At 36.0% G+C, this 21,124-nt stretch overlaps 1 protein-coding gene across 2 annotated transcripts in view; it reads left to right on the forward strand.

The window, feature by feature from the left end:
• Nucleotides 1-21,124, forward strand: part of LOC117323660 (growth factor receptor-bound protein 2-like) — a 37,355-nt gene that overhangs the window by 7,414 nt on the left and 8,817 nt on the right. The window contains exons 2-7 of one of the 2 annotated variants that reach the window (XM_033878995.1): nt 1,957-2,066; nt 6,830-6,955; nt 10,128-10,287; nt 14,885-14,920; nt 15,730-15,756; nt 19,631-19,660. In XM_033878995.1, the coding sequence (XP_033734886.1) occupies nt 1,957-2,066; nt 6,830-6,955; nt 10,128-10,287; nt 14,885-14,920; nt 15,730-15,756; nt 19,631-19,660 (489 nt within the window). The remainder of the gene's footprint in view (nt 1-1,956; nt 2,067-6,829; nt 6,956-10,127; nt 10,288-14,884; nt 14,921-15,729; nt 15,757-19,630; nt 19,661-21,124) is intronic. The other variant, XM_033879003.1, reaches the window with a different exon arrangement.

Consider the following 21,124-nt stretch of genomic DNA (forward strand, 5'->3'; position numbering starts at 1 on the left):
ACGTAGTAAGGGACATTGACCCGAGTCATGGTTAGTAAGCATTATAGCATTATATACCAATAATAGATTGTTGATGCAATTATAGTCACTTAAAAATGCAATGAAAACACAAAAATGGTAGAATCTGCATTGTTTCATTAAGTACTGAAACGTCCTACCAAAGTCCTGAAAAATCTCGTGTATGTACCGAAACGACCCCGAGACTTTTCAGGACTTCCGAAACGACTTGTTACCGAAACGACTTGTTACCGAAACGACTTGTTACCGAAACAACCAGCATTCGTCACAGCAACAGGTTCTACGTGCGATGGTGATTAGAGGTTATATGACAGCCTGTCAAAAGTTTCCTGTCGTGTAAACCTCTAACATTATTGGAGTAGGGCTAATGGATGCCCTGAAGTGATATTATTGTAACTGTTTCACGCAAAAAAATGAGCATTTATCATAAGTCATTTTATATAATTCAAATAATTTCATGTTGAAATATCAGTTTTTAATGTTTCTGTAGCTATCCCCTGTTATCAAACACATCAAAACAATAGCAGAGGGGTTCATTATTAATTGATTACGAACCATTTGGTTAATTCTCAAAGCTTTCTCAACACAAGTGAACTGAAGCACTTAAGGGTTGCTTGTAAGACCTTCCTTTTCCTCCTTAGAAGAGTTTGTACGCATAAGTGCCAGCCATATAGCGTGAAAAGACTGTATATCTTTAAAAGTCAATACCATGTTCTGGAAAACCACAAACTTGTGTATAATACGCAACCTCGCCTATTATACGATATTTGAGGTATAGCTTTTGTTACTAAAAATAGCCAGAATCACTCTATCAATAAAGTGGGCACAGATGACACAAATACACTATCAATAAGGTGGGCACAGATGACACACATACACTGTCAATAAAGTGGGCACAGGTGACACACATACACGCTATCAATAAAGTGGGCACAGGTGACACATATACACTCAATAAAGTGGGCACAGGTGACACATATACACTGTCAATAAAGTGGGCACACCTGACACAAATACACTCTATCAAAAAAGTGGATACACCTGACACATATACACGCTATCAATAAAGTGGGCACAGGTGACACACATAAACGCTATCAATAAAGTAGGCACAGGTGACACAAATACACGCTATCAATAAAGTGGGCACATATGACACACATACACTGTCAATAAAGTGGGCACAGGTGACACACATACACTATCAATAAAGTGGGCACAGGTGACACAAATACACGCTATCAATAAAGTGGGCACATATGACACACATACACTGTCAATAAAGTGGGCACAGGTGACACACATACACTCAATCAATAAGGTGGGCACAGATAACACACATACACTGTCAATAAAGTGGGCACAGGTGACACATACACTCTATCAATAAAGTGGATACACATGTACACGACACATGTGACACAAATACACTATCAATAAAGTGGGCACAGATGACACAAATACACTGTCAATAAGGTTGGCACAGGTGACACACATACACTATCAATAAAGTGGGCACAGATGACACAAATACACTGTCAATAAGGTTGGCACAGGTGACACACATAAACGCTATCAATAAAGTGGGCACAGGTGAGACAAATACACTCTATCAATAAAGTGGGCACAGGTGACGCACATACACTGTGAATAAAGTGGGCACAGGTGACACACATACACTCTATCAATAAAGTGGGAACACACGACATATATACACACTATCAATAAAGTGGATACACCTGACACACATACACTCTGTCAATAAAGTGGGCACAGATGACACACATACAATCTTACAATCAATTGGGAACACACAACACGTACACATCCACTGCTTTGGAATTCTTTGTGTTTTCAATGAAGAATGATCTGGGGCTTTGTTGTATTCATGACAAAAGTGATAACATGTATGAAATGTATTTGTTTTACTATTTCAAGGTAATAGACCAACATTGTGATGAGAACTGGTGGCCTGCTTTGCATTCAAGTTCTCCATCAGAGAAAAAAGGGTTGATTCCAAAGAATTACGTACAAATGATGCCACACAGGTATGCTTTTGTGTTATAATTGTGTTTGTGGGGTGTTATATTGTTTGTGGAGTGTTATTTTGTGTTTGTGGAGTGTTATAATTGTGTTTGTGGAGTGTTATAATTGTGTTTGTGGAGTGTTATAATTGTGTTTGTGGAGTGTTATAATTGTGTTTGTGGAGTGTTATATTGTTTGTGGAGTGTTATATTGTTTGTGGATTGTTATATTGTTTGTGGAGTGTTATATTGTTTGTGGAGTGTTGTATTGTTTGTGGAGTGTTGTATTGTTTGTGGAGTGTTATATTGTTTGTGGAGTGTTATAATTGTGTTTGTGGAGTGTCATATTGTTCTGGAGTGTTATAATTGTGTTTGTGGAGTGTTATATTGTCTGTGGAGTGTTATATTGTTTGTGGAGTGTTATATTGTTTGTGGAGTGTTGTATTGTTTGTGGAGTGTTATATTGTTTGTGGAGTGTTATATTGTTTGTGAATTGTTATATTGTCTGTGGAGTGTTATATTGTTTGTGGAGTGTTATATTGTTTGTGGAGTGTTATATTGTTTGTGGAGTGTTATATTGTTTGTGGAGTGTTATATTGTGTTTGTGGAGTGTTATAATTGTGTTTATGGAGTGTTATAATTGTGTTTATGGAGTGTCATTGTTTGTGGAGTGTTATATTGTTTGTGGAGTGTTATATTGTTTGTGGAGTGTTATATTGTGTTTGTGGAGTGTTATAACTGTGTTTGTGGAGTGTTATATTGTTTGTGGAGTGTTATAATTGTGTTTGTGGAGTGTTATAATTGTGTTTGTGGAGTGTTATAATTATGTTTGTGGAGTGTTACATTGTTAGTGGAGTAATATATTGTTTGTGGAGTGTTATAGTTGTGTTTATGGAGTGTTATAATTGTGTTTGTGGAGTGTTATAATTGTGTTAGTGGAGTGTTATAATTGTGTTTGTGGGGTGTTATATTGTTTGTGGAGTGTTATAATTGTGTTTGTGGAGTGTTATAATTGTGTTTGTGGAGTGTTATATTGTGTTTGTGGAGTGTTATATTGTTTGTGGAGTGTTATAATGTGTTTGTGGAGTGTTATATTGTTTGTGGAGTGTTATAATGTGTTTGTGGAGTGTTATATTGTTTGTGGAGTGTTATATTGTTTGTGGAGTGTCATATTGTTTGTGGAGTGTCATATTGTTTGTGGAGTGTTATATTGTTTGTGGAGTGTTGTATTGTTTGTGGAGTGTTATATTGTTTGTGGAGTGTCATATTGTTTGTGGAGTGTTATAATTGTGTTTGTGGAGTGTTATATTGTTTGTGGAGTGTTATATTGTTAGTGGAGTGTCATATTGTTTGTGGAGTGTTATATTGTTTGTGGAGTGTTATATCGTTTGTGGAGTGTTATATTGTGTTTGTGGAGTGTTATAATTGTGTTTGTGGAGTGTTATATTGTTTGTGGAGTGTTATAATTGTGTTTGTGGAGTGTTATATTGTTTGTGGAGTGTTATATTGTGTTTGTGGAGTGTTATATTGTTTGTGGAGTGTAATATTGTTTGTGGAGTGTTATATTTGTATTTGAAGTTAAGATAAACATATGAGCTGTTACATGAATGGTTACATACACAGACGGTAGTGAATAGGAATGGTTACATATACAGTCAGTAGTGAATATGAATGGTTACATACACAGACAATAGTGAATAGGAATGGTTACATATACAGACAGTAGTGAATATGAATGGTTACATACACAGACAGTAGTGAATATGAATGGTTACATACACAGACAGTAGTGAATATGAATGGTTACATATACAGATGGTAGTGAATATGAATGGTTATATACACAGACAGTAGTGAATAGGAATGGTTATATATACAGACAGTAGTGAATATGAATGGTTACATATACAGATGGTAGTGAATATGAATGGTTACATACACAGACAGTACTGAATATGAATGGTTACATACACAGACAGTAGTGAATATGAATGGTTACATACACAGACAGTACTGAATAGGAATGTTTACATACACAGACAATACTGAATAGGAATGGTTACATACACAGTCAGTAGTGAATTAATATAAATTGTTGCATACACAGACAGTAGTGAATATGAATTGTTACATACAGACAGTAGTGAATATGAATGGTTACATACACAGACAGTACTGAATATGAATAGTTACATACACAGTTAGTAGTGAATATGAATGGTTACATACACAGACAGTACTGAATATGAATAGTTACATACACAGTTAGTGGTGAATATGAATGGTTACATACACAGACAGTACTGAATAGGAATGTTTACATACACAGACAATACTGAATAGGAATGGTTACATACACAGTCAGTAGTGAATTAATATAAATTGTTGCATACACAGACAGTAGTGAATATGAATTGTTACATACAGACAGTAGTGAATATGAATGGTTACATACACAGACAGTACTGAATATGAATAGTTACATACACAGACAGTAGTGAATATGAATGGTTACATACACAGTTAGTAGTGAATTAATATGAAAGGTTACATACACAGACAGTAGTGAATAGGAATGGTTACATACACAGACAGTGCTGAATATGAATGGTTACATACACAGACAGTACTGAATATGAATTGTTACATACACAGACAGTAGTGAATATGAATGGTTACATGTACAGACGGTAGTGAATATGAATGGTTACATACACAGGCGGTAGTGAATATGAATGGTTACATACACAGACAGTAGTGAATATGAATGGTTACATACACAGACAGTACTGAATAGGAATAGTTACATACACGGACAGTAGTGAATATGAATGGTTACATACACCCATGGTAATGAATATGAATGGTTACATACACAGACGGTAGTGAATATGAATGGTTACATACACACATGGTAGTGAATATGAATGGTTACATACAAACACAGTAGTGAATATGAATGGTTACATACACAGGCGGTAGTGAATATGAATGGTTACATACAGACAGTAGTGAATATGAATGGTTACATACACAGACAGTAGTGAATATGAATAGTTACATACACGGACAGTAGTGAATATTAATGGTTACATATACAGACAGTAGTGAATATGAATGTTTACATATACAGACAGTAGTGAATATGAATGGTTACATATACAGAATGTAGTGAATATGAATGGTTAAATACACAGACGGTAGTGAATTAATACGAATGGTTACATACACAGACGGTAGTGAATATGAATGGTTACATACACAGACGATAGTGAATATGAATGGTTATATACACAGACAGTAGTGAATATGAATGGTTAAATACACAGACGATAGTGAATATGAATGGTTACATACACACATGGTAGTGAATATGAATGGTTACATACAGACGGTAGTGAATATGAATGGTTACATATACAGATGGTAGTGAATATGAATGGTTACATATACAGACGGTAGTGAATATGGATGGTTGCATACACAGACAGTAGTGAATATGAATGGTTACATACACAGACGGTAGTGAATAGGAATGGTTACATACACAGACGGTAGTGAATATGAATTGTTACATACACAGACAGTAGTGAATATGAATAGTTACATACACAGTCAGTAGTGAATATGAATGGTTATATGCACAGACAGTAGTGAATAGGAATGGTTACATATACAGACGGTAGTGAATATGAATGGTTACATACACATACAGTACTGAATACGAATGGTTACATACACAGACAATACTGAATAGGAATGGTTACATACACAGACGGTAGTGAATATGAATGGTTACATACACAGACAGTAGTGAATATGAATGGTTACATACACAGACGGTAGTGAATATGAATGTTTATATGCACAGACAGTAGTGAATAGGAATGGTTACATATACAGACAGTACTGAATATGAATGGTTACATACACAGACAGTACTGAATAGGAATGGTTACATATACAGACGGTAGTGAATATGAATGGTTACATACACAGACAGTAGTGAATATGAATGGTTACATACACAGACAGTAGTGAATAGGAATGGTTACATACACAGACAGTACTGAATATGAATGGTTACATACACAGTCAGTAGTGAATAGGAATGGTTACATACATAGACGGTAGTGAATATGAATGGTTACCTACAAACACAGTACTGAATATGAATGGTTACATACACAGACGATAGTGAATATGAATGGTTACATATACAGACGATAGTGAATATGAATGGTTACATACACAGACGATAGTGAATATGAATGGTTACATACACAGACAGTACTGAATATGAATGGTTACATACACAGACGATAGTGAATATGAATGGTTACATACACAGACAATAGTGAATATGAATGGTTACATACTCAGACAGTAGTGAATATGAATGGTTACATATACAGACAGTAGTGAATAGGAATGGTTACATACACAGACAGTAGTGGATATGAATGGTTACATACACAGACAGTAGTGAATATTTATGGTTACATATACAAACAGATCTTACCTCCTACACTCGCCATGCCCTGGTCAGTGGTGACCTATGGAAACGCCCTCGTCAGTGGTGACCGATGGAAACGCCGAAGTTGAAACATAGGGCCTACTTCCATGTTGAAACACAGAGCGTACTTAATGACCTACACTCGCAATTCTGAGGGCGAAATAGAACCATAACACCCGACATGTACTTTGTTTACCAGTATGCTACAAATCATATAGAAAATACTGTATTTCTGTAATCTTGATTACCATTACTTTTCTTCTTTTCCTAGTTGGTATGAGGGGAAAATTAAGAGAAGCGAAGCAGAAGAGAAACTTCGGGGTAGAAATGCTCATGAAGGAAATTTTCTCATCAGGAAAAGTGAAAGTGCACCAGAAGATTTCTCTTTGTCAGTCAGGTAATCAAAATATTATGTCAATCAGGTAATAAAATACAATGTTAATTATGTAATCAAAATACAATGCTAATGAGATAATTAAAAATACACATTCAATCAAGTAATAAAAATACAATTTTAATGAGATAATCAACATTTAATTTCACATTCAAATAATCAAAATACAATGCCAATCAGGTAATCAAGATTCAATGTCATTATGGTAATTAAGATACAATGTCATTCTGGTAATTAAGATACGTACATATACAATAAATATAGAAAATTTAAAATTATAGTTTCTTTATCATTGCAACGAGAAACATTTCTCACATTTACTGACTAAAGTCTTTCTTTAAGATTTATCTCAAATTAAAATCATGATTGAAATATTCCAACCACACTTGTTGCAGTCAGATATAACATTTCAGCTCACCTATATTGAATTTGTGGGCATCATTTGTTGTGTATCAATATCTGCCGTGTATCAAATGTCTGGCATCATCTGTTGTGTATCATCAGATACTGGTGAAACTAGCTTGGAATGACTAGTGGAAGGTCATGACAAAATATTTCTATTCTAAATGATAAGTTAATAAATTTTCAGCATGGCCACCATGCATGATTCCCATATTTTTTATCTTATAATTCAAATATCACCTTCGTAGTACCAGGACTTTGCATGAATGACAATTTAAAGTCTCAAGTGACCTATTCTTATCACTTTTTGATGTAATTTTGAGTATTCTGAATTAAGCTTTAAACCAAACAAAATCCTATTCAAATCTCGTGCTGTAACTTTAGGTAATATCACATGACCATAGCAATCACGCCTAGAGGGTATCAATAGTTAGCAATAGTGGTCATTGTTAGGTCACCTATCTCGCCTTTTGTCCAGCGTTGTGCGTCGTAAACAATTTAACGATATTAGGTCTGTAGCATGCTGGGATGAATGGCTACCAAGTTTGTTAAAATGGATGACCTTGACCTTCATTCTAGGTCACAGGGGTCAAATATAACAAAAAAATTTAAATGACTTCTTCTTGATAACCAAAAGGCCCAGAGACCCAATATTAAATATGTAGCATGCTGGGATGAAGGCAGGGCGAGAAAAAACCCAGGTCTGATGGCCCAGGGCTAGTAGATTTGGTCTGGGGCAAGTAAATATTGGTGACTACTTGCCCGATTGGCAAGTGGAAAATTTCTCAAAATTTTTACCTTTCCCTTAGAGTAATTAAAGATATTACTAATTCAGTTTAATTGGACCACTATGTTTCACCTTTGGGCAAGTTCTTTTGAACCTAAACTTGCCCTAAGGACCAGTGATGCTGAAAATTTTCTTCCTGCCCTGGAAGGGCTACCAAGTTTGTTCAAATGGATGGATGACCTTGACCTACATTCAAGGTCACAGGGGTCAAATAGGCTAAAATCTTCAAATGACTTCTTCTCAATAACCAATAGGCCCAGGGACTTTATTAACGTCAGGATGCCTTTGGCACCTGCCGTTATAGTCGTGGTGGGTAAATTTTGTTAGTGACACTTTTGTTTCCGGCTAACAACTTCTCTTTTCTGTAATACAGCTTAATATAGTTCCTATTTTGACAGCAATTTTTGACACGATTTAATCAATGCTTCCCGTGTTTACTGCAATTATTTAAAATGAAATATGAATGTTTGGTGTTCTAAACTATTTCAGATTATAGGTATAACATTTTTCTCACCAGTATATGCAATTTTGTTGGCGTAGGATTACGTAGTTTTGTCTCAATCCTGCCTTGAAAACGAAAATAAAAACATCAGTTTGATCGTCGTTGAAATTTACATGCGTCCATAGAGAAACTATCAACATGTCTTAGACTCATATGTTCATCTAGAGTGCAGGAACATTTCATATAAGCCTAAAACCAACCACGTTTACATAGTCAAATGTTTACAATTCTATAAATAGCTTTGCAGCCAAACATTCCACAGGATTACTTCAGCTGTCACGTGACTAATCACGTGATCATCACTAATCGGCCAAAATGGCGGTCATGTCTAATGGAACTAAACCAGCGGCCGTTCGCATTTTCATATTTGTATGTCGCTAGAATAAGCAAGAAATATCAACAGGAATTGAAGGCAAGTTAAAACAAACTACATTGCCATTTTTCATGAGGATTTTATTAAATAAGATTATTATTTGTTAATTTGAAAAGAATCTAACGATTATGATCCGTGACTGATGTACTGGCATCTTGTTTGTCTCGTCGGACAGCGTGACCGACAGCACGACCACAGTTTTCTATCCACAGGCGTTTGAAGTTCTGACTGTAAACTGAGATATAAATACCCTTATTTTTTATATGGTATTATATCTCAGTTTACAGTCAAAACTTCAAATGCCTGTGTTCAATTGGAGGTAAAATATTTGCATTTTCGATGTTACTAAGGCTCATAAAATACATGTTTGCTAGGCCTAATTAACATCTTATAGTGTAAATAAAAAACTTCGGCTGTGTACATCTTGTATTTTATCTCTGGTTGTACATGTAACTGTTAATAGACCGATTTGTCATTCAGTTGATTTTTTTTCAAAGTTTACAAGCAGCTTTACTGATTCTGAAGTATAACAATAATCTTCAACAAACATTAAAGAAATAGGGAAAGAACATAAATACATGTTTTATTGAATATATATAGAATAGGAATAATCATATTAAGACATTTCATCTGATACAAATGTAGCTGTCTGACTATAAAATCCAATTTTAAATTTCTTATTATATGACCTAAGACCTTGACGTTTCTCAGGGCCTTTGGCCCTTTGATATTAGACCTGTAACATGCTTGGGTGAAGGGGTACCAAGCTTGTTCAAATGAATAACCTTGACCTCCTTTTAAGATTACATGACTCAAGTCTTCAGACAACTTCTCTACCAAAAACTCCATGCCAATCAGCGATTTAGGCCCATAGGGTCTCTTTCTATTTGATATTCAATGAAGTACACAATCACCAATAATTTAGTCAGATGACCGTTATGGCCCATTTGACTCTTATTGTTTTATACTGGGACTTTTTAGGTCACCTGAAGTGACCTTTAGAATCAGATGACTGTTAAGGCTCTTGGGTCTCATGTTTTGATATTTAAAGTTTATGTATATTACCTTGGTACTTAAATCTGACCTACTTTTAATTTCCCATTTTTTTCAGATTTAGAGATTCTGTACAGCATTTTAAAATCTTGCGAGATGCACTTGGAAGTTTTTTCTTGTGGGTTGTAAAGTTTTCATCAATCAACAAGCTTGTAAATTATCACAAACAGGCTTCTGTCAGCCGTACAGAAACCATTATATTGAAGGAAAAAACAGAGGTATGTATATATTTATTGTGGGCCAATAAAAACATTACACTTCAATGTTGGTGTTAACATTGAAGCCTTTGGTTTCATCACTTATGATTCATGTGGAGGGGATAAGTAAACATAGGTAGGTTAACTTATGTTCTAATTTAGCACTATAGGGCTGCACACACAGCACTTTATCATTCATATCTTAAAAATACATATGTGAAGAGAAAAGGCATAGGCTTATTAATTTCCCACCTAATTTACTAGCAGACTTGCATTTAATATAAGTATGTAGTCCAAAAATTTCTGTTTAAAGAACATCTATACAAATATCATGTATATGAACAATTTCAAGGACGTTAACTTTATGAATCACTAATTTTCAAATGAGAGCACTTAATTATGAGGTACTTGCATTTTATATACTCTTGCTGAGTGCTAAACATTCTTTACATATACAGAATGTGGGGATCTGTAGTATGTACAGTATACAGTATGTGGGGATCTGTAGTATGTACATATACAGTATGTGGGGATCTATAGTCTGTACAGTATACAGTATGTGGGGATCTATAGTCTGTACAGTATACAGTATGTGGGGATCTATAGTCTGTACAGTATACAGTATGTGGAGATCTATAGTCTGTACAGTATACAGTATGTGGGGATCTATAGTCTGTACAGTATACAGTATGTGGGGATCTATAGTCTGTACAGTATACAGTATGTGGGGATCTATAGTCTATACAGTATACAGTATGTGGGGATCTATAGTCTGTACAGTATACAGTATGTGGGGATCTATAGTCTGTACAGTATACAGTCTGTATGTATACAGTATGTGGGGATCTGTAGTCTGTACAGTATACAGTATGTGGGGATCTATAATCTGTACAGTATACAGTATGTGGGGATCTATAGTCTGTACAGTATACAGTATGTGGGGATCTATAGTCTGTACAGTATACAGTATGTGGGGATCTATAGTCTGTACAGTATACAGTATGTGGGGATCTATAGTCTGTACAGTATACAGTATGTGGGGATCTAAAGTCTGTACAGTATACAGTATGTGGGGATCTATAGTCTGTACAGTATACAGTATGTGGGGATATATAGTCTGTATGTATACAGTATGTGGGGATCTATAGTCTGTACATGTACAGTATGTGGGGATATATAGTCTGTACATGTACAGTATATGGGGATCTATAGTCTGTACAGTATACAGTATGTGGGGATCTATAGTCTGTACAGTATACAGTATGTGGGGATCTATAGTCTGTACAGTATACAGTATGTGGGGATCTATAGTCTGTACAGTATACAGTATGTGGGGATCTATAGTATGTACAGTATACAGTATGTGGGGATCTATAGTCTGTACATGTACAGTATATGGGGATCTATAGTCTGTACAGTATACAGTATGTGGGGATCTATAGTCTGTACAGTATACAGTATGTGGGGATCTATAACCTGTACAGTATACAGTATGTGGGGATCTATAGTCTGTACAGTATACAGTATGTGGGGATCTATAGTCTGTACAGTATACAGTATGTGGGGATCTATAGTCTGTACAGTATACAGTATGTGGGGATCTATAGTCTGTACAGTATGTGGGGATCTATAGTCTGTACATGTACAGTATATGGGGATCTATAATCTGTACAGTATACAGTATGTGGGGATCTATAGTCTGTACAGTATACAGTATGTGGGGATCTATAGTCTGTACAGTATACAGTATGTGGGGATCTATAGTATGTACAGTATACAGTATGTGGGGATCTATAGTCTGTACAGTATACAGTATGTGGGGATATATAGTCTGTACATGTACAGTATGTGGGGATATATAGTATGTACAGTATACAGTATGTGGGGATATATAGTATGTACAGTATACAGTATGTGGGGATCTATAGTCTGTACAGTATACAGTATGTGGGGATCTATAGTATGTACAGTATACAGTATGTGGGGATCTATAGTCTGTACAGTATACAGTATGTGGGGATCTATAGTCTGTACAGTATACAGTATGTGGGGATCTATAGTCTGTACAGTATACAGTATGTGGGGGATCTATAGTATGTACAGTATACAGTATGTGGGGATCTAGTCTGTACAGTATACAGTATGTGGGGATCTGTAGTCTGTACAGTATACAGTATGTGGGGGTCTGTAGTCTGTACATGTACAGTATGTGGGGATATATAGTCTGTACAGTATACAGTATGTGGGGATCTATAGTCTGTACAGTATACAGTATGTGGGGATCTATAGTCCGTACAGTATACAGTATGTGGAGATCTATAGTCCGTACAGTATACAGTATGTGGGGATCTATAGTATGTACAGTATACAGTATGTGGGGATCTATAGTATGTACAGTATACAGTATGTGGGGATCTATAGTATGTACAGTATACAGTATGTGGGGATATATAGTCTGTACAGTATACAGTATGTGGGGATCTATAGTCTGTACAGTATACAGTATGTGGGGATCTATAGTATGTACAGTATGTGGAGATCTATAGTCTGTACAGTATACAGTATGTGGGGATCTATAGTCTGTACAGTATGTGGGGATCTATAGTCTGTAAATATACGGTATAATTTTGATATCAATTTGTGTAATCTCGAACTACAAACTAAGGTGGATTGACCGTGAAAATTACCCCCACGTGTATAGTTCACATATCCAAATCGCGAAATGAACCCCCTGCAAAGATAACCATATTTACAGTACATAATATGCAGTATGTGGGGAAAAGAATCATTGAAAACAGCGACTGATTAAAACTTTGAAAAAATATTTAGACAAAGTGACACCAGTTTGCTTTTTAGCTCGTCTCTTCGAAGAAGAGTGAGAGCTTATGTCGTCACTCCGGGGTCGGCGTTGGTTTTCCAAATGTTAAATTTTTGGTGCAAGTGTTGAAAGGCATAGTAATTTATGGTAATATGGTCCCTGTGGGGGTCAAACTATCCCCTGCCAGAGTTAAACTAAAAGATTTTTTGGAAAAAAAACAGATTTTTGAAAATTTTTGGACTTAGAAAATTTTTGCGTTAAGTTTTTGGTGCAAGTGTTGAAAGGTATTAATACACCACTTCATAATTGTACTAGGGTGCTGATAATTGGCAATAGAGTCCCTCTGGGGTTAGACTATCCCCTGCCAGAGTTAAACTAAAAGATTTTTTGGGGGAAAAACCAGAATTTTCAAATTTTTGGACTTAGAATATTTCTGCGTTAAGTTTTTGGTGCAATTGTTAAGAGGTTTTAATACATCACTTTATAATTGTACTAGGGTGCTGATATTTGGCAATAGAGTCCCTATGGAGTAAGGCAATCCCTTCCTGGTTTTTTTCTTTTTAAATCTGTGTTTTTTTGTTTTTGTTTTTAAATCTTTGGACTTTGTGTTAAGTTTATATTGTGAGTGTTGAAAGGCATAGTAATACATGGTATTAGGTTCCCTGTGGGGGTTAAACTATCCCTTGCCGGAGTTAAACTGAAATATTTTTTTGGGGAAAAAAACACATTTAAAAAAAAAAAAGGTGCAAATGTTGAAAGCTATTTAACACATCACTTTATGATTGTACTAGGGTGCTGATATTTGGTAAAAGAGTCCCTATGGAGTTACACTATCCCTTCTTGGGGTGAAACTGAAAATAAAACAATGTGAAAATGCTCACAATAGACAATTTATACCGATCCACATTTTTCAAGGGAGACAACTCTCATCAGGATAATATTTTGTCAAAAAATTGAAGAAATATGTCCAAAAGCAATTACATTTGTATTTAATATATTCATTTAATCTACAACAGCATAGCTTGTCTCCCGAATGCTTGTCAATAAATAATTTATATATATACAAATTCGTATGGTTTTGAAAATTGCATGAATTCACAAAGCATAATCTGATCAAGTAAACAATATAAATATTATTAATGCAATTTGGGAAACCATTCCAATTAATATATTTTAATTATTTATTGACAAACATTTGCGAGACGAGCTATGCTGTTCTCCAACAGCTCTTGTTATGTTTATCTATATGTATTATTTTAAAAAATTGTTCATAGTAATAAGGCTTGATGTATAGTTATCCTGATGACATTGTAGACGTAAATTAGCATGTTTATTTTGGCAGTGTCAAAGCAGGTATCAAAAAGCCAAAACAGGGCTAAAAGTGGATATTTTTACCAGGTGGCCTATTTAGTTACCAAGTCATAAAATCTGGGCACCAATCGGAAAAGTTAGTCACCTGGCCTAGTTGTTTTAAATTAAAATTAAATTATTTTTAAAAATATTTTTCATTAGTTTTAAATTAATTCTTCAGATCAGTATAACAACTCTCTGTAACTTTTTCGATGGTGAAAGTCATTTTTGCATTGACTACAACCTTTGAAAGACTATCCAAATTGCAAATTACACAATTTTTTTAGTGCCCAGGCAGGCGCCTTATAGGTCAATAACTGGTTACCAATGGTGAATATAAGGCGCCATGGCCGAGCCCTGCAAAATACAATTATTTATTATAGGTGAAAATTTGTTTATGTACTTGATGGTTGTAGTTTCTTAATAATTTGTAATTTTTATCATTTACAGGTTTCACAACAACAACAACAACAACCCCAGGAGCAGGTAAAGAACCATTCTACACTGAGTTGTCTTATACCAATACTGTGGAATATTCTATTAATGTTTTTAGCCCACCATCATCAGATGGTGGGCTATTCAAATCGCCCTGCGTCCGTGGTCCGTGGTCCGTCCGTCCGTCCGTAAACAATTCTTGTTATCGCTATTTCTCAGAAAGTGCTGAAGGGATCTTTCTCAAATTTCATATGTAGGTTCCCCTTGGTCCCTGGTGTTGCATTTTGGGACCAATCCGAAAACAACATGGCCGACAGACAGCCATTATCACTAAATTTTAAATTTTATATATAGGTTCCCCTTGTTTGAAAAGTACTAGAGGGCTGTTTCTGAATTTACACAGATTAGTAAGACTTTGAGGAAGGGAAAAGTAGAGAAAAGTTCCATCTGACATGGAACCTATAAAGATCATTCAATGGTGGGCGCCAAGATCCCTCTGGGATCTCTTGTTTTTTGTACATCTTTCTTTGAAAAATGAATAACTATGGTATTTTACCAGGTATGAGCCCATACTTTGGGATTGAAAAAAAAAATTCCTGCTGTTTGTATGCAATTACTGCCATAAATATTTATACTATCATCAAACTTAGTGATTGAGTTATCATCCACTGATTTATGAAAAAAACATTGCTATTTGCTGTTAATGAATCTCCCAGATATTTTGGAAAAGTCTTCAAATTAAGGAACAGGATTCAATGTATTCAGGAAATTGGGAGATGTAATTTCAACGAACTTAATGGTTGAAAAATGTTTTGGGCATCACTGATATATCTTTAAAATATGTTGCCTGTCATTTTTAGAGACCATTAAGAAAGGAATCAGGAAAGGTAATTTACGTTTACTTTTTAAGCACCATAACCTGAATGAACCGTGAAGCAGTTGGTGTAATTAGTTCTGTCCTTTAGTTCTATGTATAGAGAGACTATATATATACAGTAATCCCTCGACCTATCGCCACTCGATAATACCGCCACCCTCGCATACTGCCACCTTGTCCCCTAGAACGGATTTTTGCACTCTTTAATTCCCCCGTTAAGTCCGCCACCCTCGCATACCGCCATCCGCCATATGCTTTCAAGAACAAATGTGCCGAATCACTGTATATTTCCCTCGATTTCACCGCCATGTTTTAATCGCCGTGGAACTCTTTAGTGTTCTATTTTTAGATACAGGTACTTCCCCATTCAAGCACAGGTGAAGTTACGCTTCAGTGATTCTATTCGCTGATCGAATCGTCATCGGTATTGACAAGAGGAATGTTTGTTTTGTAATAAAACAAGTTATGGATTCTACTCACATTGTGTATGAGTACGACTGACTGTCTGACAATTTGTTGACGCCGATAAACAAAGAGAAATTACCGAAGTTCAGACAGAAAGCGACATCACTGACTCCGTTACAAGTTTTGACAACAGTGACCTTGACACTGACTATGACGAACCACAACATATTCCAAGCGGAACAGAGGCAAAAGCCGCTATAGAAACGGTAATGCGATTTCTAGAAACGTCGGACAAAACAACAGAATTAGAAATAGACTCTTGCAGAATGATTTCAAAAAAAAATATCGGAAATTATCACAGACAATATGCGACAAAAGCATATCAGTGATTTTTTTTACCAAACTACAAAAACAATAACCTTATTTAGACACTTTTACTGTTCAGTACCTGAAATTGAAATGTTTGTGTTTTCTGATTTGATCACAATATAAGACATTGGATTCCTGCATTTTTGTTGTCAAATTCGATAATACAGCCACCCTCTTTATACCGCCAATTACAACAAGAACAAAAGGTGGCGGTATAACGAGGGTAGACTGTAGCTAACTCATTTAGTTATTAGTCCCCCACCGGAATCCTGGAGGGGACTATAGTTTTGCATTGTGTCCAGCCGTTCTTCCATGCATTATCTTGTTCGGGCTCTATCTCCTACAATTTCCACATTGGGACTTCATACTTGGAGCATGAGTCACTTAAATGAGATGGTATGTCCAGCCCTTTCAAGTTACTCACATTGGTCTGATTACCAAATTCAGTGAAATTTGGCAGGAAGCTTCTATGGCTAAACATCAACCAAAATTGTGAATTATATTGTCCCCATCCCGAAGGGGCCTGAGGGGTAGGGTAAAAAATTGACTTAAACTTCAAAAATCTTCTTCACAAATTTGACTTTGATTTTTAGGTTACCTGAGACAAAGTCTCAAGTGACCTATTCTAATCGCCTTTTGTCCGTCGTCGTGCGTCGTGCGTCGTTCGACCGTAAACTTTTTACATTTTCGACTTCTTCTCCAAAACCACTTAGCAAAATTCAATGAAATTTGGCAGAAAGTTTTGTATGGCTGAAGGTCAACCAAAACTGTGAATTATATGGTCCCCACCCCCCAGGGGCCTGAGGGGTGGGGCCAAAAAGGGTCAAATTGACTACAACTTCAAAAATCTTCTTCTCTACTCTCAGATATGGTGGAGTCGAACACTCTTTATAGATGAAAGGGTCTTGTGGTGCTTTACTAAAATTGTGAATTGCATGACCCTGGGGTCTCACGTTTGCCCCTGGGGAGGGGATAAACTTTACTATAGTTTATATAGGGAAATCACATTTTTGACTATTATTTGTTGGATTTGTATTGGAATTCATTCTAACTTGTATCAAATTATCAGCATGGGATGACACTTTGATGGTATGTACATGTTGGCCCTAATTGACCCCCAGGGGCTGTAGGGCGGGGCCAAAAAGGGTCAAATTGACTAAAATTTCAAAAATCTTCTTCTCTACTCTCAGATATGGTAGAATCAAATACTCTTCATAGATGGAAGGGTCTTAAGGTGCTTTACCAAAATTGTGAATTTCATGACCCTGGGGTCTCACGTTTGCCCCTGGGGAGGGGGTAAACTTTACTATAGTTTATATAGGGAAATCACATTTTTGACTATTATTTGTTTTATTTCTATTGGAATTCATTCTAACTTGGTTCAAATTATCAGCATGGGATGACACTTTGATGGTATGTACATGTTGGCCCTGGTTGACCCCCAGGGGCTGGTGGGCGGGGCCAAAAAGGGTCAAATTGACTAAAATTTCAAAAATCTTCTTCCCTACTCTCAGATATGGTAGAATCAAATACTCTTCATAGATGGAAGGGTCTTAAGGTGCTTTACCAAAATTGTGAATTTCATGACCCTGGGGTCTCACGTTTGCCCCTGGGGAGGGGGTAAACTTTACTATAGTTTATATAGGGAAATCACATTTTTGACTATTATTTGTTGGATTTCTATTGGAATTCATTCTAACTTGGTTCAAATTATCAGCATGGGATGACACTTTGATGGTATGTACATGTTGGCCCTGGTTGACCCCCAGGGGCTGGTGGGCGGGGCCAAAAAGGGTCAAATTGACTGAAATTTCCAAAATCTTCTTATCAACTATATGTTAGAATCAAATACTCTTCATAGACTGACCCCATTAGGACTGATGGGTGGGGCCAAAAAGGGTCAATTTAGTTGGCCGAAATATTTCAAATCTCAGGTGACCGTTAAGGCCCTTTGGGCCTCTTGTTTTAAATTTCTATTCGAATACATTCTAACTTTGGTTAACATTATTTGCTGGGATGCCAATTTGATAGTTTGCACTTGTTGGCCCTGACTGACCCCTAGGGGCTGATGGGCGGGGTTAAAAAGGGTCAAATTGACTGAAATTTCAAAAATCTTCTGCTCTACTCTCAGATATGGTAGAATCAAACATTCTTCATAGATGGAAGGGTCTTAAGGTGCTTTACCATAATTGTTAATTTCATGACCCTGGGGTCTCACATTCGCCCCTAGGAAGGAGGTAAACTTTACTATAGTTGGTATAGAGAAATCACATTATTGGCTATCATTTATTTGATTTCTATTGGAATTCAATCAGATTAGATTAACATTATCAGCATGGGATGACAGTTTGATGGTATGTACATGTACATGTTGGCCCTGATTGGTTTAAACAGTATTTTATTTTGTAAACTGCAAAGTTGTACACATTACATGAATGTAAGGATTCGAAAACAAGCCTAAAGCTTATATTAATTCGTCTCCTTAAGGGGCTGATGGGTGGGGCCAAAAAGGGTCAAATTAACTGAAGTTTCAAAAAACTTCTTTTTCAAAACCCAAATAAGGTAGAATCAAATACTCTTTATATACATCAGGGTCTTAAGGTGCTTTACCAAAATTGTGAATTTCATGATCCTGGGGTCTCACAGTTTACTACAGTTTATATAGGGAAATCACAATTTTGACTATCATTTGTTTGATTTCTATTGGAATTCCTTCTAACTTTGTTAACATTATCAGCATTGGTTGACAGCTTGATGGTGTGCACATGTTAGCCTTGACTGACCCCTTGTGGCCAAAAACAGGCAATTAAATAAACTTAATATTTCAAAACTCAGATGACCGTTTAGGCTCATGGGCCTCCTGTCTTTGTTGTTTGTGCATTATTACCAGTTTCTCTCTCAAAAACATGTTCTGGAAATTTGAGTGTGAAGAGGAACAAAAAGGGGCGATAATTCTGAGATACACACCACCACAAATGTCATGTTCACACCACCCTTTCACACAGTTGCATACTAAGGAAGGTGTATTTTATAATAAGGGCTGCTTCATGCTTAGTAACATTGGTGATATTGTAGATAATATGATTATGTGTAATTTTTATCATTTACAGGTTTTACAACAACAACCACCACACGAGCAGGTAAAGAACCATTCTACACTGAGTTGTCTTATACCAATACTGTGGAATATTCTATAATGTATTTTCACATATCTTTCTAAAATTAATAACTATATATATACCTGCATCTATTCTCATCCTAGCTTATAGAAACATACAACTGTACTGTTTTTCCAATCACTTGAATGGTTTGATACATTGTAAATAATGGTAAATCCATGAATGTCTAGAAATTAATTAACTCGGATGTAAGAAGAAAGATAAGCAAGTAGTGTTGTAAAACTTTCTGAAAATGTTTTTTGCATTTCCTATTATAATAATATATCTTTAAAGTATGCTGTCTGTTGTTTTGGAGTAATCTGAATATACCATGAAGCAGTCGGTGTAGATATTACACTCCCTGTTTTCATTCTATTTATAGAGAGATCTTTTCTTACTCATTCAATTATTCATATATTTATTCATTTGATTGAATTTAACAGACCCAAGGGTCCAATTACAAAATTGATAATAGAAGTCTAGTGAACTATCACAGATAAGAATGCAAGAGTATAGTAATTAAGACATTTAGTGCTTTGAAGCATAAAAATTTCTCGCTACAATACTCCAGCAGACTTCTAACTAGACTCATGTATAACGACCATATCAGATACATTTGTAACAGATTTACAGGAACATTTTAAAAGACCAAGTGTTTGCATACTCTTTGACACTACTTTTTAAAATGGTGGGAGAAATGAAGGTTTTCAGATAACCAAACTCCCAAGTCTTTCATACATGTGACTTTGTCTTGCCACCCATATAAGAAAACTGAATAGGTTTGCATTTCATGGAAAAGTTAATGGTATAACATTTTTAGCTCACTAGGACCGAAGGGGAGCTTATGCCATAGTGCAGCATCCGGCATCCTGCATCTGTCAACATTTCCTTTAAATCCCTACTAGTCCTGAATGCCTGAATGGATTTTGATGAAATTTGGTCTGGAGCATTATTGGGCAATGGGAATTGAGCGTTGTATAAACAGAGGGTGTGGCTCCCCTTTGGCCAGAGGGGTGGGGCCCAGTAGGGGAAATTGAGGTTAATCATTTAAATCCCTACTAGTCCTGAACGCTTGAATGGTTTTCGCTGAAATTTAGTCTGGAGCATTATTGGGCAAAGGGGATCAAATGTATAAAAACGGAGGATGTGGCTCCTGTGGGGCCAGAGTAACGGGGCTCAATAGGGGAAATTGAGGTAAATCCTTTGAATCCCTTCTAGTCCTGAACGCTTAAATGGATTTTGAGGAAATTTGGTCTGAAGCATAATTCATTAATTGGGCAAAGGAGATAGAATGTTGTACAAACAGGGTGTGTGGCTACTCTTGGGCTGGAGGGGCAGAGCCCAATAGGGGAAATTCAGGTAAATCATTTAAACCGCTACTAGTCCTGAATGCCCGAATGGATTTTGATGAAATTCGGTGAGGAGCATTATGGGGCAAAGGAGATT

Source organism: Pecten maximus, chromosome 1, assembly GCF_902652985.1.
Source record: "Pecten maximus chromosome 1, xPecMax1.1, whole genome shotgun sequence".
Taxonomy (NCBI): Eukaryota; Metazoa; Mollusca; class Bivalvia; order Pectinida; family Pectinidae; genus Pecten; species Pecten maximus.